The following is a 22,200-nucleotide window of genomic DNA, read 5'->3' as shown; positions in this document are numbered from 1 at the left end:
GGTTAATGGAATGACCTCCTTGTTTCTTAAGTCTTGACTCCTCTTGAGTAAGCATATTGGACAATTCACTAACATCTTACTTATCCTTAATAGTGTTATAGTTCATTTGGAATGGTCCATACTCAAGAGGCAATGAGTTCAGAATGAACTGAACCAAGAAGGTGTCATCCACTTTCATCCCCAAGGTCCGAAGTCTTGTTGCAATGTTAGTCATCTCGATGATATGATTTTGCATACTACGTGACCCATCAAACTTCATGGTCGTGAGTTCAGCCATTAGTATACCAGCGAAAGACTTATCAGCAGAACGAAAATGTTCTTCCACAAACTTCAGGTATTCCCTGGCACTTTCTGTTTGTGGAATAATACTCTTAATGTTGTTAGCAACAATTATTTGCATGAACATAAGGCTTAATCTGTTAGAGCGTTCCCATGATTTATGAAAAGACTTCTCATCCTCACTGCTCTTATCAGTAATGGCAGTAGGTTTGTCATTCAGCAGAGCCAAGTCAAGATCCATTACACCTAAGTGGAACTGTACTTGTTCATGCCATTCAGAGAAATTCAATACATTGAACACAGTAACAGACGAAGCATGCGAATGAAGAGGAATAACTGCAAAATAGATATACATGCTCACAAATCAAAAAATAATGTGAATTCAGTAAAGCGATAAAAATATATCGTAATTCTCCTTTGGGTAGATATTACGACACATTATCATAATTTAAATGCCAATTTTATCTTTAATAGGTAATTGAATATTTTTAATCAAACATATGTGACATCTTTGGATATACAATATATGTTTGACTAAAAAGATTAATTTACCTTATAATTTTCACTATTCGTAGAATGATTGATTCACCTTTGGGTAAATTCTTAAGTTCTAGCAATAGTAAAAGTCAATTTATCTATTTATTTTTCAATATATAGGCATTTAATTAACCTTCATGGATAAATGACAATTTTATGAATGCACATTCTTCTTAATCATACTAGTTTGGCCACTTTGGTGACTAGCAAACTATATAAATACAAATGCACACATAATACCATAAAATTTTGTGCATGTGAATAATTTTATACATTTTAGTTTGGCCACTTTGGTGACTAACAAACTATAGAAACATAATACATGCATCAAGTGATCATAACATGATATGTGTAGACGTTAATTTATCTAGTTTGGCCATTTTTGTGACTAACAAACTATATAAGTACAAATCACACATAATATCATAAAATTTTGTGCATGTGAATAATTTATACATTTAGTTTGGCCACTTTGGTGATTAACAAACTATAGAAACATAATACATGCATCAAGTGATCATAACATGATATGTGTAGACGTTAATTTATCTAGTTTGGCCATTTTTGTGACTAACAAACTATATAAGTACAAATCACACATAATATCATAAAATTTTGTGCATGTGAATAATTTTATACATTTTATTTGGTCACTTTGGTGACTAACAAACTATATAAATACAAATGCACACATAATACCATAAAATTTTGTGCATGTGAATAATTTATACATTTAGTTTGGCCACTTTGGTGATTAACAAACTATAGAAACATACTACATGCATCAAGTTGAAAAATCAGGCACAGTCTCTCTTGGAATACTGAATATGCCAACAAATAATGAATTGTACTAATCCACATATGTCAAGTGACCACAAATATTATATGTGTAGACGTTAATTTCTCTAGTTTGGCCACTTTGGTGACTAACAAACTATATTGCACTAAATACACACATATTATTTATTGCTTAGTATAACGACCACTTTAATTTATTGCACAATCTAAAATAAAACATAATTATTACATTATGGGGTTGCAAACATCAATTCTAAACTTCTCACGAGTGATGATAACCTAAATAACAAGCATTACTTGTTTAACCATTGACCCCTTGCTCTTAATAAAGAGCAAGATAACTTATAAAAATTTATCAGTACTGGCGTTTTAATATTTCAATATCCTCGTGTAAAAGTTTATTAGGACATCAATTATTGGCTAAGGCAAAAAAATTCTCAATTCTCAGTTAAACATTACTTTGCATCAACATACTGTATTGTAAGCACGAATTTAAAATTACTATTAGTCTTCCAAATATTATCAGTAATGGCGAAAAAATTTTAGACCATCCTCACTGAAAATTTTGGATCTATCCCTCATGCAATTTTTTTAAATATGCTTGTTTTATATACGAAGATTATCAGCTCAAACAATCCAGGCTCTGATGCCACATGTTAGATTAAATACTTTCAGGATCTTGAACATGATAATCTTACATAGAGAATGTTAGAGGCACATACTTGATGCGGAAGACATCATCACAAAGAGAAGTGGAAGCGTTAGTCATAAATTGGATTCTACCTCCTTGCCCTAACTTTATGTTACCACAACCATCAGCGATGGAATTAATGTAGAGAATATGTGGTAACCCTAATGGGTGGAGGGAGGACCAATTTATAGAGGTTATGACTTAATCTGGTACGTCCATCAAGTACCCAATGTACGGACAAGATCTATTCCTTATTAAATATTATTTATGGTATTACTTTGATTCCAAGTAAACTTGAGCCATAAGTAAGAAATAATTAATAGTAAATAAATAATAATTCTTACAGTACCTGCTCAACCTCGCTTTACTCATAACACAAATTTATGTGATGTACTTTTTCTTCCTTTCGAAGTAGAGCACCCACTACGATAATATTTTGGATCCACCACTGACCCCAGAGTTCCCCACATAACTTAACTAGGGTTTTCTTATTCCGTTTCAATTTATGTGATATTTCTTTTATTTTTTTAAAATTGATTTGATATTTTGTAAATAAAATTTGAATAATAGAAAATTCTACGAAAAATGGCGCCTTCTATCCGATATGACATATGTTGTTATTTTTGAGTGCACATGAATTCGTAATTAATTTATCATTTTGCACACATTTCATGTCAACCTCAATCGTCTTCTAATTATTGTTAGGGCATAAAAAGTTTAAATTTTATAATTACAACAATCTCGATCGAGTAGTAAATTATAAGATACTAGTATTATATATCTTTCTTTTATATGATTTAAATTCCTCTTGTAATATACTTAATCTAACATATATAATTCTTGAATCATATCTTGATTTTTTTTTAATTGTGTGATTTTTTAGATTTATTGTCTTTGCTTAACTCTATTTTACACTATGGTAAAATAGTGGAATGCATCTCTATTCTTTGTGGTATTCATATTTTCTTGATTTTCACTTTTTTGACAGTAATATATTTAGATAATTTTGCCAAAGTCCTACAAAAGTATTCATGGTATCGAATTTTAACTTTTATTTGTGACTCTAATTACATGACATTTTAACAAAAGAAATATAAAAAATTGATCGAACCATACCTTCATGAACCATCAATATAGTTTAAGTAGGAGAAAGAAACAACTGATAATTGAAGTGTGTTTTGATTTGGGATGGATTGGAGTATTACTACTCTCCACCGCAATTTGGGTAGATATGTGCTAAGTGTATTGACATATTTCATCGGTGAATCAGAATCTATATTGCGGAGTAATTCAAGCTCTTGACAGTTAATAAAAAAGAATTATTTATCTATATAAACACCTCAATACACTCGTGTGGATTGTAGACATGAAATAATACTTTAAGGCTGTTTGTGTCCCTTCTTACAATTAACGCACAATGACAATTATTTATCTCTTCGAAGATGCAAAAAATATCTTTCAAATGATCACACGAATTCCAACCCAACTAACATAATATCATAATGGAATGGAACAATCAAACTACTTGATCACTAATTGGTGTAAACATGATTAAACGACAAGTCATGTGCATAAAAAGCATATATTTTACATTATATAAACATCAAATATGAATAAACTTTTCAGTAACAACATACTTATATTTTAATTTTCCCAAACCTAGCGATCTTATTCCCCATTTGTCCAACTCAAAATCTACATCAATACTGCGATTAACCCAAGATCATTTAATTATAATAAATAGTATAACACATAGGAAATAAACGCATTTAAAGTTTATATCATACCAAACAATTAAAGTTTAGTTACAAATTAACGAGAAAAGAACACCTCAATAAACCATGATCAATTAATAAATATGTAATGAAACACATGACATACGTCTTATATTCATCAGTTTGACGTAACCATCAGATACATGAATTATTTTTTCCACACCCAAATATCTTTCCCATTTTGCCAACTCAAACTATATTTTGACCCTTCTTCTCCACCCATCAAACAAGAATAAAGCTCATCAAGTGACAAATTAGACTCACAATTATTATTATTATTATTGTTGTTGTTGTTAATTTTATTATTATTTACCCATGAACAACTCACATCTTCTTGAAAACTTGAACTCCCTCCTTCTTCACAATTACCACTAGAAATTGAACAAGGAATTATCCCTTGTGCTAATTCCTCTTGAACTTTAGCTTGTTTAATGGCAATTAGCATTTCATTTACCTTCTTCAACTCAATTTTTAGACGTTCATTTTCTTTCTCAATTTGCTTCTTCTCAGCTAATGTAGTGTCTAGTTTGAGTTGGAGTGTAGTATAGTCGAGCTCGAGGCTTTGATTCTTCCATCTAGCTCGTCTGTTCTGGTACCTGTTGAAGATATAATTACGTAAATTTAGATGAGACGATGTTTATACCACTATACAAAAAATAGGAACTATTGACAAGTGTCACGCCTAAGCCACCCTTGTTTAGAAAGTTAATTGACACATTTTTATCAAAAAATTACACTATATATACATATAGGTTTTTTATTTTATTTTATTAGATATGTACTTTATGTTGAACCTCTAAACTTCTTTTTGTGTTTGGTACTTCTCTATATTTTGGCTGACAATCCTAGCTTCGTTGCTATTAGAGACAGTCTGTCACTAAATAATAGAAATACTTATCCCAAACGCGGAGCCAAGGAGTGAGAAATTTCTTTTTAAGATAAAAATTTGAAGCTTATTGGCTCTAAAATTATCATTGAGCCCATATAGCTCGTTTTCATTTATTTATTGTGTTTGAAATTAAGTTCTCCTAACACAAATGCAATATCGAAAAAAAAGTTATTGAGTTCATCTGAACCGCTATCTAATATAGTGGCTCCACATTTATTATGCTAATCCCATTTAACAACAAGTTATTGAAAATAATGTTAGCTATGAGTATTTTGCGATAGATTTACTATGAATTTCATAGGTATATTGAGTACTTACCAAATAGCAATTTGTCTAGAAGGAACGCCCAACTCTTTAGCAAGTTGAAGCTTTTGGTCAAGCTCAAGTTTCTTGGTTAAATCAAAACTTGCCTCTAACCTCTTGACTTGTTCTTGAGTTAGCCTCTTTTTGTTATGGTTCAATATAGATTGATGTTTATGTAGATATTGAGAATTCAAGAAATTATTCATGTTAGAAAAATGAAGAAGAGAGTTTGAAACTTGTAATATGATATTGTAATGTTATTAAGTTGTTGGATTTATACAAAAAAAAGAATCACAAGTCTTTAATGCCATTGGTACCTAGCTAGATTGGTTTTGTCATTAAAATATTCTTTAGAATTGTTTAATGTTACATAGGGAAGGTTCAAAAAAATTATGTAAAATCAAAGTTGAAATCAGAATTTTTAGTTTATAAATTTATAATCATAATTTTTTTTTGGCTTATTAGTTTTGAAACGAATTATATGAACTTATTGAATAGATTTCTTAAACACAAATATAGGGTTTAAACTAAGTTTACAAGGGTTTTTTTGAACTCGGAATTGTCATCGTGGCTCTACCCTGATCGAGATATAGCGGTAAATACTTTTTTATTTTTAATCAAAAATCTTAAATTTGATCTTGATTATGAAATCAGTTTTGTTAAGAAATACTTTACCCTTCAATTAAGTGTTTTTAAAGTAAATTTAAATTTAGTCAACTTAAGTACGAATATCGAACATCTATCTCGAACCTAATAAAATATTTGTGTAGGGAAAGAACTATATGAAGAGGTGGATAGGGCTGACTTCTCATGCAGTGAGTTTGATGTTCACGTGAAGTTGGTCCTACAATGTTAGTTTAAATAATAGTTTTTTAGTAAATTAAAATTTAGAGTATTTAATTTTATTATCCTATACAAATTAAGGAGTTGATAATCAAATAAAGTAACAATATCTTTCTATTTTTTAATAAAAAAAATAATAATACTAAACTAGTTTCAAATTTATAATGTCCGTATCAAGTACTTGGTCATCTTTTTGTTGCTCCACTAGAACAATTTTTTATTTTTAAAACTAACAGTTTGGTGTATAAAATATTTCATGTTCACATAAAGCTCAGGGAAGGACTGCATTTTAAAGGGTGTATTGTATACAATTTATCCCAATACAAGTATTAATGGTTATTTTTACAACTTAAACTTGATTTGTAAATCACACAAAGATAACTTAACTGTTGCTCTAACACATTTTTAAATTTTTTTTTCATTTTTAAGAGAATAGAAAGCAAACATATTTAAAATTAATGTCACCCATTTTTTTTCTTGGTGATTAAAGCTAAATTTTATGAGAGCACAGCTGTATGCAATTATTTATATTCTTTATGGTTCTTTTGAAAAGAATACTCAGTTTCTTTGATAAATGTATTATTTATTTGAGTTTTTAGGTCAATCAATTTTATGTTGTAGCAAAGCCTTTAGTTAAAAGTTGAAACCTTATCAATACAAGAAAGATACTTTGAAGCACTACTCAAATACAATGACAATATTTATGGATCAATCATGGATAAGTTGGGTCGATTATATAAATTTTTATTTGTTGAAGTTGATCTAAAAGTCGATATACTCAATTCCTAATACCAGACGTTATCAAAAAATTTAGAATCAATAAAGTTCAAATTCTAGTCTACCCTTTATTTACTTATCATGTTTCTCTATTTAAATTCCAACTCAATTTATGTAATCCTAGCTCATATTGTCGTTTCTAAGCTTGGATAAAGGGTAAAGCTTGAGTAGGCAACGTAAAACTAGCTAATTCATGAAGTACTGAATCAATAATTTCTAAATTTACTTTCTTACTCGATCTATATGAGCTTGCTCATATTATCAAATCTCAAACCTGAATAAAGGAGGAGGGTCGAATAGATCAGCACCCAACGTAAAACTAGCCAATTCACATAGTTTACCAATAATTTATAAATCTAACTTTGTTTATTCAACTAATATCCAATGAATTTTAAAATTTTATTTTGACTACTTCTAGTTTTATCTAGTTCTTTTAATTTCATATTAATATATATTATGCCCCATCACCAATTGGAAATAAATCTTCTTGAAGTGACATTTCTTCTTTTGGTAGAACTGAACTAATTTTTGTCAAAAACTGTAGGCTGTTGGAAGGGCATAACATTCCCCACAAATTTTATTTTTTATCAAGTATAGAAATGGTGGTTGGAATCTTTGTTCATGCACCTGAGGGGGTTATCAAATATTGATATGACACTACAGATTTCCTTTTGATTGACAAGATTTTAGAACCCCCACCCACACCCACACACAACAATACCATAAGCAAGAAGATGTTAGGATAACGAAAGATAAAAGTTAAATGCGACGATCAGCTCAGTCAGAATGGAACAAGGCAACTCTCTCAATAAAACAACACCAGAAGGAAGAAGATGTTAGGATAATGAAACATAGAACTCAGGTGTGACAGTCAGTTCAGTCAGAATGGAAGCGATTAGACAAGATAAATTAAATGTTAATTATTTTATACTATTGGTGTAATTTAATGTGTTTTATTTGTTAGTTACTTAATTTTAAGAGATAACTATCAAAAATACATTAGAAATATCACTTTTTGTGAGTTTTAAACTTGAACTATCAACTTTCAGCGTTTTTTACCTGAACTATTAACAGTTACTTATTTATCAACACACGTCTCAAAATTGACTAGACTAAATGATTGAATACAATCACCAAAATGTACTTTTTGACTATTATCTTTCTTCTTCTTTTTTTTCATATGCTAGAAATTCAATGGTTTCTTTTAAGCTAGATAACTAACATTCTCAAGCAAATAGGGTAGAGAGCACATCATTTTTTTAATTATGGTAATTAAATGATGTGAAGAAGATGATGATGAAGACACCGTTAAATTAAAGGGTCCAAAGTCTTGGATTTTTGGAAGGGCCCCATTAGTTGAGTTATTTGTTTATGATATTATAATACAAGAAAGGGAGGATTCAAAGAACTACTAAACAAACTTATCTGTCACCATGACTTGCTACCATGATTACTTCAATAAGAACTAGTTTGATAGGCCCTTCTTCATAGTCTTGTTTGACCATGCCATTTTTGGCAACTTCATATTCAAAAGTACAACAACAATATACTTAATGTAATCTTGCAAGTGGGGTTTAAGTAAGGTAGACAGTAGTGTGTACGCAAACCTTATCCTACCTTGTGAAGGTAAATGGTTGGTTTCTAAAAAGACCTTCATCTCTTTATATTCAAACATAAACACTCAAATATTTTGGAATTTAACTAGGTGATAACTTTTCACTACATCTAAGCCTTAATAGACAAATTTACCTAATATCTATACAGGGTGGAAAGTAGCAGATACATGTGGAATAGTCAGATGCGCAAAAACTGGCCCCAAGTATAATTCATTTATCTTATGTAATTTCAAAATCCAAGTTGACAACCTAATCAGTAGGCTGAAACTGGATTTATTTGAAATGTATCAACGAAAGTTAAATCTAATAAGACCGAACAACAAAAAGATCGCATCATGATCTGTTGTTCATCAGACCCCACTTGTGGGATCACAATGGGCATGTTGTTGTTCATGTTGTAATACAAGAAGGGATCGTTCTTTTGTATATCGATAGATCACGTGCCCTGCATAAGACCCGGGCTCAGTATATTTTGACAGCAAAGTAGCAATTTTTGTCACTATAGGGCTTAGGAACAAACTGATAAACCGATTGAAATACATGAAGGGCCATTCTGATCATTTTCTCAAATAAATCACATTGCACCGACTCTATAAAATGTTGCCACACCTGCTTTTGGAGGGATCCGACACACACCCTTCAGCATTTTTTAACAGTCCGAGCAACATACCAAATAAAAAGCCATCACACAAAAAGTTAGGTTTATATTACTAGATTAGTACTTTCCAATTCCAAAGGGACCACAACTACAACAAAATGGAGGATAATTCATAATAGTACTAAACCTGGTAGTAGAACTATGAACTTCAACTAATTAGCGCTTTCACTAGAAAGATCCTTTGTTCACTCCATATTCACCAGCTCATACTCAACAAGGGAGAGATTGTTATCCTGTTTCACTTCAAATGCAGCAGGTTCAGTAACCTCGATGCGTCCCCATTTGTCCACAGCTAGTCTCATGGTGCTCTTGAACATGTCGATCTTAGCATTCCGAAGGATGACAGTTGCATCAGCCTTCATCAGATCAACTGACCACAAAATCAAAGTTAAGCATCAAACAAATCTTTGTTAACACAAGAAGAAACAAAACCAAATACATGGAAGCCATTTTGAGCACTAAACATCATCTGAACTGACAAAACTGGCTATAATTTCCAGTAAAATTGGGGGGAGAAGGAAAAAGGCATAAATACAATTATGTGGACTCTATTCCCGGATGCCTTCACAGATTACACAGTGGTGCGACTTAATCAAAGTTATACTTGACTAATCTTATTAATAATCCAGCTTCTTATACAAAGTCAGACACCATGGTCATAAATATAAATACCCGAAATGCATCAGCATCCAAGTAAACAGGAAAAAATAGATGGTAAAGGCACAAAATGTACAAAATAGAAACTAAAATGAGAAAGAAGCACTGACTAGCAGTGCTGAATCAAGAAATTTGTGATGCAAATATACTATAGGCTCAGAATGGAGAAGGATGTGTAATTAACATCAACTGAACAGTCAAAAAGGAAATTATTTTTTTCCACGGAAAACACACACAAGTATCAACAATAGATGGATTCATATATCTTGATCAACAATAGAAGGATTCATAAATTACGATGTTAAATGTCTGTGTCTCACTGTTAGAGCCCTATAACAGACTTTTAAGTGTGTGTAGCGTAATGTTGTGCAACAGATATGATATTCGAGCCAAACAAAAATCCTCCTTGCAATGACAGCATCATCTATTATCCTTTTTGATTTCTGAAGAAGCCAAGCATATCAAGAGGGTTACAATAGATGAACATCTATTTCATTTTGTGATTAACCCTGCATCAGAACTCAAACATTTACCTAGAGTGGGTAGTCCTCCAGTAAGCCGTATTATCTTTCTAACTACTCCAAACCAGACCATTTCTACTAAGAACATTAGCTGCTTGTCTCCTATTTAATTGAGGATTACAACCATACTAGTCATTAGAAGTTCTCTCTACTCCTTTTAATCATTCACAAAAAGCAAAATAAATGGGCAAAATGGTGCTACTCATGCGCTAGCCCTTCCTTCATTATAGATGATATGGAAAGAACATACAACTGAATTTCCGATCAAAAGGAGGTTGTAACCATTAACCCATTTTATCAAGCAGGCAACACTATCAAGGATGTTGTACCCATAGTTTGCTTTCATAGATAAATGCAGATTTAGCAAAACCCTAAACTCATAAAAGAAGAAAGTTATTCCTATCTATCCCGTTCAGCAAACACATTTCTTAATTTGGTACCAAGAACCATGTCTTCAATCATTAACAATCAAAATGTAAAAGAAAACAATGTCCTCTAATCGTTATGTGAGCAAGAAAATTTTGGTACTTTGTTCTACTATCATGCAATGTATCATAGACTCGAAATTAGAACACAATATTCAATGTAAGGGGTGCAGATTTCCTGACTTCGACCTCACATGTATGTATATATTTGATACTAACTTACTATGCGGAGGTATAAAGTGCTCCATATCAAAACACAAAGAAAAATGTCAGCAAGCAGGGTAGATCCAGTATCTAAGCAGTGGATGTGTGACTGTTTGTATTTTTAAAGATATATATTTATGCACACACATAACTGGTAGAGTCACTGCTTTTTAGTTTTGTATGCATGTGCTCTCCGAAAAGCTTCAATGATAAACAAAAACTGAAAGAATAAAGTAGTGTGCTTGATATGCTACATATATTAGGCCTCTCCTGTATGTAATCTTATAAATACTACATGTATCATAGTCTAAGTAATTTGCACAATATTTAAGCTGGCAAATTTCCTAATTTCTAAGTCTTATGACCACCTATTTAACAAAACAATTTCATCTGTTTGGCCCCAAAAAAGGAACAAACTTATGGCATACTACAACAGAAGTGGATCTTCTCAGTTTTAAAATTCGAACAAGTCAAACCTCTCAATACCAGCACACTATGATTTCAGAACAGAAATTACACAAGGATCAACACTTCAAAAGGCTTCAGTGACAAACTCAACAAAAAACTAAAAAGTAAATGGTCAAAAACACATCTAATTTATCACTTTCTCGCAAGTTTCATACTTCAACTGTCTATTGCTCCATTTACCTCACTAAACTATCAATCATTTGTGTTAAAACACACCTCGATTAGTTGACCAAATATCGTTCTCATTTTACAACAGGCTCGTGTAGTCCAACTCAGCATTGAGGAATATTTGGAGTAATAGTTTTGATAGATAAATGAAATACTGGATAATTGAAGGATAAACTCGCGAAAAATAATGATACTTTAGTTCTGTTTTTGACCATTAACCAATGTATTATTGTTTTTAATACATCAAATCAAACCGTACCTAACAAATAATCACAACATAACACTATTAACCTTATTCAACACTATTCTTATGCATCCTATAAACGACACCTTAGTATATTGATCACAAAATTCACCAGTTTATACCTTGATCGTTGCGAGCAGTGAAGAGAATCGTTCCGGTCTCATCGCCGATGAGGCATTCAGCAATACGAGTGTTCCGAAGGTGCGGCGACACAGAACGCCCCTTCTGCAGAACAGTATTGGATTCCAAAACTTTCACGATGAGTGTGTGTCCATTAGTACCGGGAGTCAGATTCTCCACTTTTACAAAAACCGGTTTCCGTAATCCCGGCTTCGCATCGCTCTCCGTCGAGTTCGACGCCATTGAAATGAGCTCAGAAAAGCTGAATTTCTCTCTTCAATGGAGAAAATGTGATGAGAATTTTCGCTCTCTCTACAAATTCCCCTTTTTTTCTAACTTCTCTGCTCGACTGTTAGAATTCTAATTCTCTGTATTTGTTGGTTCACGAGGAAAGTATGTCAAACTTTTTTTGATCGACTCAAAATCATCTCGATTCGACACGTGGCTTGAGCTGATTGGATGCCTATTACATATTATGAATTATACTGTAGAGTGTTATATTGTAGGTCATGTATTGTTTTTAATGAATACATTGTTTAGTGTTTGGATAAATTATATTGTTTAATTTCGTTACATATTGTCATACATTTATAAATTTGAACAATAGACCTACTAAAAAAAGTAGGATAGGAGCAGAGTTACTATTAAAAAGTAGGTTAAAGGATAAAATGGAATTATTATTAAATAATAAGTAAAGGCAAAATGAGAAGAAAATATTAAGGTAACGTTACGATCACATCTAATTGGTCATTAAACAAAATGGTTTTTTTGGTCGTTACCTAATAATGAATTTAAACGATGTCAAAACAAACATAGTATTTAAACTAACGATACAATACAATATAATTCAATAGAATACATTAATACAATACAACACAAGGGTAACAACCATACAAACAAGGTGTTAAGATCAATATTTCTTATTTGAGCAAAGGGTTTATCAACGTGAAGAGATTATATATGTGTCAATATTCAAATATCAAAAATTATGAAATCTTTATGTTTACGAGAAAAATACAACTTAAGAAATCCAATTATATATCGAAATAAAATTTCAAACTTAAAATCATGTCTTGTTGATTTAAGTCGACTAATGTGTATGTTGCTTGGACTATTCGAAAATATCAACTAATGTGTGTCAAGATCTTCCAAGAGTGTTGCATATTTGTCGGATCAGACATGAGTGCGGCAACTTGTGGAGTGACAAACAACATAGATTATTTAAATGAACATTTCAAGCTATACCACATCACAAGTTTCCATTTTAGTGTTGGTAAATATGTATTTCAGAAGAAGAACTCAAGCTTCACAAGTATAACAAGTATCTTTCTAGCATCATTATCGAAGACAACCCGTTATGCAATGTTTGAGAATATCCCGCGACTAATCGATCAAATAAAAGGGCAGAGCGATGTGTTTTCATCCCTACTCTATTCAAATAAGGTGAAACGTCGTGATGACTCAAAAAATAAACAATTGATTCAATTTTAAAAGAATTTTAAGAAAATAAGAATTTTAAAGGAGTTGCCACCTCATTTTAGGAAAAACTAGGAAATCAATTAATTGATCTACGAAACCATTAAATTCTAGGTAAGGGGTTCAACTGATTCTAAAGGGAAGGTGTTAAGCATCCTTCGAAATCCACAAATGTGATTCTCGACTGAATTCATCTTTTTCAAATTGAGCAGGAGATAACACAATATACAAGTAAAACAAATATGTAATATATACAAATAATAAAGTAAATCAATAATATAAGAAACGGTTTTGCCTAACGTGAATAATACAAAATAATGAATAAAGAATGTTATTCGAACTTTATTCGAATAGCTTCAATGAGAAGCAAACCTGTGTACCTGTAAAGACACTTAGTAAAATTGTTAGTAATAAATAAATATGAATAAAAATGAATAAATCAAATAATAACTTAAAAATAAAAACCCGTCTAATTAACATTGAAGGCCTTGAAAATCAACGATAATTTCTTCATCGGCCAATTTTAACATACAAAATATATGAACTTAAACTAAATTTCCGTCTTTTACAATGAAGAGGTCTCGAAAATCGACGGAGAAATTTTTTCATTGAACAATTTTAACTTAAAATATAAAGCAAACCAAAGATCATATAAACCAAGATGTAGCACCCATATGATAACAACATAACGCCACGACGATAATAATAATAATAATAATAATAATAATAATAATAGCAACCTAGCTACTGGAAATTGCAAATTCTTTAATATTTTATGTCATCAACGAGCTGCCATATATATGAATAAAATAAGAACAATAATGGATAATTAATGAAGCAAACAATAATAATACTAAAATATTGGCAAATTCTTTAATATTTTATGTCATCAACGATAATTAATGAAGCAAACAATAATAATACTAAAATACTGTAATGTCTTATCTTATAGGGTATGAATATAATCTAAACAACAACAAAATATGTCATTAATAATTACGAAAATGATTAAATTCACTACAAAACAAAAGATAATTAGTGGAACAATTATGGAGGAAGCAAAATACATTAAAATAAAAGAAATGCATTAAAAAAAACACATAATCAGCAATTAACCATAGCATGAAGACTTTTAAGGAAATAATATACTCACAAATAATTAATATCCAAAGATCATCATAACAATACTGAAAAGCAATAAAATAATAAAAGCAAAGAATCTTAATGGTAAAAGAAAACAGAGCTTCATTTGAGCATTATTTCTTCAGTAGCGAGACGAAATAGGTCACAATTCAGGCCAAATCTGGTTGTCCGCCACCGGTGTTGGAGTTTGAGAGTTTCATCGGGGTTCGCAGCTAGCAGCGATGTGGTTTATTGCTTGTTTTATTACTCCGGTTCATCAGAGCTAAGAGCTCCTCGCCGGAGGAGCTGGTTGGATTTGGGGTATCGCTTGAGCTCTAGTTGAGGCTCGTTGTTGGTTTCATGGAGGAAAGGAAAAGGTATTAGATCGAGAAAGATTTTGATAATTGACAAATAGAGGAACAAATGAAAGGAACCGGTTGCACCGACATGTTCCTTTCTAACCGAATTCGACTGGGATAAGGAGAACGTCAACCACGTGAATTAGAAGTTATAAAGTAGTGGAAGGGTTGCTTATTCGACTAGAAAGCAGTGCAAAAAGGTTTCCTTAAAGAAATCCTAAGCGAAGTAGGAAGCATAATCAAAGTAAGAAACATAAGCAAAGAAGGAAGTAGTGTGAATAAAGATTCAAGAAGGAAATAAATCAAAGCCCAACCAAATAGGAAAACTACACGAAGTAGGAAAAAAAAGAACATACCACGTGAGCTTCCAAGTTCTACGCAGAAGAGGAAGTCGAGTATGAGTAGGAGTCCAAGTTGAAATAGGTTTTGGATTTAAGTCCAAATCTATAAATAGGGCAATATTTTCTTTGGAGAAACTTGCGCACTTAAACAGAGAGTTACAAGCATAATACAATCAAATAGAGGAGTTCATATTTGAGTGATTTCTGATTCCGAAGTGTAGCCAACGCAAGAAAACAAGAATTGAAGAACTGATTCATAGGCTTATGTTTTGTAGTTCTTAAGTCAAGTTTGCTTGTATTGAGTTTTTATCGAGTTGTATCTTTAGTTCTTTCTAGATCTAGTGAAGTATAAACTGGAGTAGGAATAAAGTCTTCAAGTTGGGGAAACTTAAAGACTTGGGAACATAAACCTTGGGGGATTTGTGTTGGAGTTTAGGAATTAGAGTTAGTTCCTAGGATTGCAAGAGTTGTAATCTGAATTCATAACTTGAAGTGAGATCGACGATCTAGTTGGTTGTTGACGTCTAGGAATTAGAGTTTATAATTCCTTAGGTTACATAGGTTTGTAATCTTTTGTTAAAGCTCAAAGTTTAATGAAGTAGAGTTAAATCCTACAGAGGTGTAGGTCATGGTTTTTACCCTTTATGAGCCGGGGTTTTCCGCGATAAAATATTGCGTCATTACTTTATTTGTTTTACATAACGTAACTGTTGTAATCTGCAAAGGAACAAATCGAATATACATGTACCTTAAGCAAATCTGGGGGTCAGTATTCCAACAGAAGGGTATGGTTGTGTTGTTTTTCGCCAGAAAAATGAGGGGGTTTTGGGTTGTTGTTCGCTGCTGGAGTTGCTAAGGCGTTGAGGTGGTTTCCAGCGGTGGTTTGGTGTTGTTGTTGTTGACTATTTGCTGGAAAACAGAGGGAGTTTTGGGGTCTGGCGGAGGAGTTGTTTTAGGTGGGCTTTTTGGTGGTAATAGGGCTCGTTGGTGATTTTGGTTGCTAGAAAGGGAAAGGGGGTGAGCACCGGTGGTGGGTTGGCGTTTGGTCGGGGAAGATGGGGTTTTGTTCGAAGGTGATTTATTGGTTGTTTCCAGTGGTGGTGGGCCTATTGGTAGCTATTTGCAGGTTTAAGCTAGCCGGAAATGGAATTTGGTTCGTGTGAGTTGCTGACCAGCTGGGTTTCGTGGGAGATTTAGGGGTGACCGGTGGTGGTGGGTCGCGATGGAGCTGGTGGTTTCGAGTAGGAGGTTTCAGGTAGGGTTTTGGGTCTGTTTGCCATTGCTTTTTGGTGGGTTTTTGGGGTGGTGTTCCGGTGGAGAAGAGGAGAGTAACAGGTTGTTTGGGTTGCTATTTTGAGCTGGATGGTGACTACAGCTCAAGGAAGATAAATTAGGATTTTTTCACACATTTGGAATTCTTCCTTTCAATCTAAAAAAATATTCACCACCACCTCATTTTTTAACTTAATCAAAACATATATAGGAAAATAATTTTACAATGGGATCAAATTGTGGATTTAAATTAAATATTTGTGTATATAATTATTATCCTAATTTAATAATATTTCTAGACTGTGCTAAAAACGCCAAATAATGTAATGAACATAACCATGACGTATAAAACAATGCAATTTAACAGAAATAATGATTTAATCAAAATGAACAAATATTTGAACGTATTCAACAGGCTGTGACAAAAAGTAATGTAATTAAAATTAACTGATAAAAAATCTAAAATTTTGATAATTAAGGATAAATATTGATAAACTTATTTAAAATTATAAAAAAATATATTTTGAACTATTGAATAAAATAAAACTTAAAAGTTAAAAATCTTGAAAATGTTAGGTCAAAATTGGGTGTCAACACGATGCACTAAGCACCTACTATGTGCGGGGTCCAAAGAAGAGCTAGACCACAAGGGTCTATTCTACACAACCTTACCCTGCATTTCTGCGAGAGGTTGTTTACACAGTTTGATACACCAAGGCTCCACTTCCCCACGACTAGTCAAATACAAACTCAAAATCGAGAGTAACCACATATTTCATTTTATTGCACTGTAATTCAAGGTTTCTCTTACAAGATATTATTAGGTACAACAGAACTATATTGGCAGTTCAATATGTGATGTAACTTGCCATACGATCAGCCTGTAAAGTTTTATTACTTATTGCATTTTCATAAATCAATAAATTGCTGCAACAATTTATGTAGGCGTTAAGCAGACTAGAATCAATGATGATCATTTTGTTGATACGAATGCCTTTGACAGAAAGACTTGAGCCTTCCTAGTGCTTCTTCAAGAGAAACTGGATCCGCGGCAAAGGTTATTCTAATCCAGTTCTTCAAACCCACAGCAAGTCCTGCAAACGTTTCGTTCAGATGAAATCACCTCGTTATAAATGCTTATTCGTTCATAGTTCCAAACAATTGTTTCTTGAAATATATAAGACTTCCTCTTTCTGTTCTCATATGTTGCTCAGACTCTTCAAAAATTACCACCTGGTGTGTGTCGGATCCAATATGGTGTAGCAGCATTTTTGGATAGTCCGAGCAACATAGCTGATCTACTTATAGTCTAAGTTTTTTGTTTTTTTTCCGCCCATCCCTAGGAGCTCCCACCTTTTTGCTCCTTTGGTGACTCGAACTCACAACCTTATGCTTACCATCTGAGAAACTCTCTCTTGTCTATGTCTAAGTTGTGGTCTTACTTTTTTAAAGGATTGTTGTTTTAACGCGATTGTTAGTTGACTAGTTCTTACCTGGAAGGAGTATAACAGATTCCTCTTTCGCCAGTTTGAAACAGAAGTCAATATCATCGCTTATGTCTACCATAAGTGGTAGATGCAGCTTCACCTGCATACATTAGAGACATCATTTTAAAATCGAAAAGCATATACCTGATGAATTTATTGGTTTTCGATTTCTCTCACTGCTTACCATTACGGCCATTGATCCTTCTGGTTTATACGGACAGCTAATACAAGGAATCTCCTTTATCTTTTCGCAACAAATGTCTGCAGTCCACTTCAACAAGTTAACGGTCTTCCTGAAGAAAACGTCTTCAGTTTGCTGAATAATGCGAGGGACAGCCGCCTACACAACATGAGATTCAATTGCATGACTTGTCTAAAACTCAGAAATGTTGCAGTACTTATTGTATTTACGACTGATCATATCGTAAACTACAATTCTAAGACGCCTTAATCATATACATTCGACAAAGAATATGAGGGATAAAATGCAAACCTGTATAAAGGTAGCTGGACCTCCGCAAATGTCACAATACTTCTTAATACGCTCAACAAACTGAAAACAATTTCATCCATAAGTCGGTACAGAGAGAAGAAAAACAGAGATTTTAAGTCGTAAAAGGAGTTAATTCATCTCTAAGTACTTGGTCATGTAGCGTTTAGTACAAACCTTTGGATTTTTTAAGGTGCCATTAGGATCATTTGTGACAAGCCAACCGAGGCGCCAGCCAGGGACTAACCATCGCTTAGACAAAGAACCGAGAGTAAGCACAGGAACAATGTCTCCGAAAATTCCCATTGGTACAAAGGGGTTAGCCCCAAAAGCAAGATGACCATATACTTCATCTGCGATCACTATGGTCCTAAGCTTCTTAGCAGTTTCCGCGATCTGATTTAAACATACAAAACAAATTCTCAAAACTAATACAGAATGTTAAAAGGAAAAACAACAGTTGGATTAGTCGAGGTGTACGCAATCTGGCCCAGACACCACGGTTATAAGAAAATAGAGAGATAGTAAAAGTTGTGTGGAAAAAGAGCAGTAAGAACAACCTCTTGAAGATGCTGGTAACTATAAACATTTCCACAAGGATTCCCAGGATTTATAACAACTATTCCGATCGTGTTATGATCTGCTAGAGCTTCAACAGCATTGAAATCAACCTCCCAGCCTTTGCCTGGAATGAGATCAAAGTATCGAACTTCGATGTTTCTAAATGCAGCACAAAGTGCATAAATTGGGAAACCAGGCCTCGGTAGCAATATGTTAGAACCAGGGCGAGCCAGAATCGACAATGCTAATTCAATGGCTTGGGTGCAACCAGCTGTGATATAAACATCATCTGCACATAACTTTTCTGGGAGCTCACGCGACAAATAATCTGCAATCGCCCTGTTCGATCAAAAAATATGCAATAACAAATTAAAACAAAGTAACCAACTAGTAAAACATTGAGGGTACATTTAAGCTGACTGAACACCATAATTACAACAACAACATAGCCCGTGTAATCCCAATCATGGGGTTCAGGGGAGGAGAGAGTAGAGTATACACGGACCTTACCCCTATCCCGTAGAGATACAGAGACTATTTTCGACAAACCATCAGGTTAAATAAACCATTTCCAAATAGTTGGAATAAGAGAATACATAAATGAGAACACTAACAACAAACAAAATAATCCAAAATACAAAGTAGTACACAACATAAAAAAAAAAAAAAAACAATAACTGAACACCACTATTATTAAATAAAAATGGGAAAATTGAGTTGCGTGTAAGCTGGCCCAGGCACCACCAGTGTAAACCCACAAGTGGGGGTGGGCAAAGTAAAATATACCTCTCTACGAGAAGTTATTTCCGATAGACCTCAGTTTAAATAAAGCATTTCCAAACAGTTTGAAAAAAGGAAATACATAAATAATAGCAGTAACATCAAAAAAAGAAAACATAACAACAATGAAATAATGCAATAACCGAAACACTACTATTATTAAAAAAAAAAGAAAAAAGAGAAGGCGTGGGGGTGGGGGTTGGAGGGGAATTGAGGTGCATGTAAGTTGTTGTCACTGACACCACAACTACAGCAATAACATATTAAGTATAATTCCACACACAGAACAGTAACAACAACGAAATAATACGATAATTGAAAGAGAGAGTTGAGGGTACATTACTTTCTTGTTTGAGGAAGCCCCACAGTAGGTGAATAACCATTGAATTTGTGAGAAGTAAGAGATTCAATAACAGCATCATGTGCAACATCAGGTGAATGAAAACAAGAATATAATGTTGGGTCACCCATTCCTAATGATATAACTTTCTTGATATCTGTTGCCTCTGTATTTGCCATTAACAATCCAAGAATCCCTTTGATTGTGATGTTGTTTGGGGTTTCAATTTCAATTTGGTTGTTAACTCCGCCACCCAAATTGCCTTCCATTTTTAGTTACTACTCTGAAAATTACAAGAGAGAAAAATGACAAAGCAACAAAGTTCACTTTTATTTGCTTTGTAGTTTGTATTAAGACCACTCATTTTTGACTTATTATATAGAGATTCAAGATCCACCTATTTTTTTACTTGTTTGGGGATTCGAATCTCACTAACTTCATTAATTATTAGATATTCCAAGTTTGGTGATTCTATTAGTTTATACTCACATGCCATGGATTTGTTATGAGATGAAGAGAGCTTCCTACTATCAATCAAAGCAGATCTAAGATTTAAATTTTATGAGTTTGAGTTCAGACTTAGTTAATTCAAGATTTAAATTTTATGAGTTCGAGTTCAGAATTAGTTGATGCTTTATGAGTTTGAGTTTGGAATTTATTGATTCTAGATTTGAATTTTATGAGTTCGAGTTTTGAATTAATTGACTTAAGATTCGAATTTTATGAGCTTGAGTTCAGAATTAGCTAATTCAATTAATATGGGTTTAGGTTCATTACGGGGGTAAGAAACTTACTAGTCTAATTAATTTAAATTCATGTCAAGTATATTTATTGTGAGATGAAGTGCTCTGTGCTAATAGGAGTGGATTCAAGATTTAAACTTTATGACTTTGAGTTCAGAATTAGTTGATCCAAGATTTAAACTATATGGGTTCGAGTACTGAATTAGTTGATTCAATTAATCTGAGTTTAGGTTCATTCCAAATTAGAAACTTACTGGTCTAATTAATTTAAATTCACGCTACATGAATTTATTATGAAATGAAGAGCTCCCAAATCATAGAAATGGATTTGAGATATGAACTTTATGAATTCGAGTTTAAAATTAATTGATTCAGAATTTAAATTTTACAAAATTAGTTGATCGATTAATTTGAACTTAGGTTCATTCCATATTAGAATTTATAAGTCTAATTAATTTAAATTTACATTATATAGGCTCGTTATGGGATAAAGAACTTTTAAGATAAATTTAAGATTTAAGTTTTATAAGTTCGAGTTTGGAATTCATTAATCCAATTCTTATAGGTTCGTGTCCTTTTTCTTTCATCAGTATTAATTAGTATGGGTTCATGTCCTTTTACCCTACCTATTAATTAGCATATGTTCATGTACTCTGATCATTAGTATTTGAAGCTTACTGATCTGATTAAATTAGACTACACTTTTTTTTAATATATGGCATTTGTAGTGTGTTAGTTTAATTAATTTAAATTTGTGTTATATAGACTTATTTGAAATTAAGTTCTTCCTATTAACAGATGACAGATTTGAGATTTGATTTAATGGATTCTAATTTTATATTAGTAATTCACGAATCCAAATAACTTAAATTCATGTTATATGAATTCATTATAAGATAAAGAGCTCCCTATTATTAGGGATAAACAAAATTTAAATTCAGTGGGTTCGAATTTGAAATTAACTATGTGCTCAAATCCGTCAATCATTCATATTAGAAGCTCATTGGTCTAACTAATCTAAATTCACACTATGTAGAATGTAGAGTCATTATAGTCTGATCTTTATCGAAATTTTATGCATAGCAAAAATTTAATACACCAAATTGACGCGAGATCGGTATTCTTACCGGGTATGGGGACCCACCCAGTAGTAGGAAACTGTCCATATGCTTTGATGTTGTGTGGTTATAAGTTCCCCACGCGCCAAGATGAGAGCTATATATTTTCTCCACGGTGTTGAAAATAATTTAATTTTT

The 22,200-nt window shown here is 32.6% G+C and overlaps 4 protein-coding genes across 4 annotated transcripts; all 4 read right to left on the bottom strand.

Annotated features, from left to right (window-relative positions):
* Nucleotides 1-76: 76 nt before the first annotated feature.
* Nucleotides 77-634, bottom strand: LOC107063156 (uncharacterized). The gene has a single exon (XM_015314634.1). The coding sequence runs from the start codon at nucleotides 632-634 to the stop codon at nucleotides 77-79; it is 558 nt and encodes a 185-aa protein (XP_015170120.1).
* A 3,558-nt stretch (nucleotides 635-4,192) lies between these two features.
* Nucleotides 4,193-5,492, bottom strand: LOC107063159 (homeobox-leucine zipper protein ATHB-52-like). Its single transcript, XM_015314636.1, has 2 exons — nucleotides 5,288-5,492; nucleotides 4,193-4,676 (listed from the first exon to the last, which is right to left on the bottom strand). The coding sequence occupies exons 1-2, from the start codon at nucleotides 5,476-5,478 to the stop codon at nucleotides 4,229-4,231; spliced, it is 639 nt and encodes a 212-aa protein (XP_015170122.1). The 5' UTR covers nucleotides 5,479-5,492; the 3' UTR covers nucleotides 4,193-4,228.
* A 3,692-nt stretch (nucleotides 5,493-9,184) lies between these two features.
* On the bottom strand, nucleotides 9,185-12,348 carry LOC102590467 (uncharacterized protein At4g28440-like). The gene is made up of 2 exons (XM_006360000.2): nucleotides 11,976-12,348; nucleotides 9,185-9,536 (listed from the first exon to the last, which is right to left on the bottom strand). The coding sequence occupies exons 1-2, from the start codon at nucleotides 12,214-12,216 to the stop codon at nucleotides 9,352-9,354; spliced, it is 426 nt and encodes a 141-aa protein (XP_006360062.1). The 5' UTR covers nucleotides 12,217-12,348; the 3' UTR covers nucleotides 9,185-9,351.
* A 4,958-nt stretch (nucleotides 12,349-17,306) lies between these two features.
* Nucleotides 17,307-20,557, bottom strand: LOC102590152 (probable aminotransferase TAT2). The gene is made up of 7 exons (XM_006359999.2): nucleotides 20,205-20,557; nucleotides 19,081-19,420; nucleotides 18,698-18,916; nucleotides 18,524-18,583; nucleotides 18,215-18,370; nucleotides 18,037-18,130; nucleotides 17,307-17,637 (listed from the first exon to the last, which is right to left on the bottom strand). The coding sequence occupies exons 1-7, from the start codon at nucleotides 20,468-20,470 to the stop codon at nucleotides 17,507-17,509; spliced, it is 1,266 nt and encodes a 421-aa protein (XP_006360061.1). The 5' UTR covers nucleotides 20,471-20,557; the 3' UTR covers nucleotides 17,307-17,506.
* Between the last annotated feature and the right edge of the window lie 1,643 nt (nucleotides 20,558-22,200).

The sequence above is a fragment of the Solanum tuberosum genome, unplaced genomic scaffold (assembly GCF_000226075.1).
Source record: "Solanum tuberosum cultivar DM 1-3 516 R44 unplaced genomic scaffold, SolTub_3.0 scf00312, whole genome shotgun sequence".
NCBI classification, from domain to species: domain Eukaryota; kingdom Viridiplantae; phylum Streptophyta; class Magnoliopsida; order Solanales; family Solanaceae; genus Solanum; species Solanum tuberosum.
This window is presented reverse-complemented; position numbering and strand designations above follow the sequence as displayed.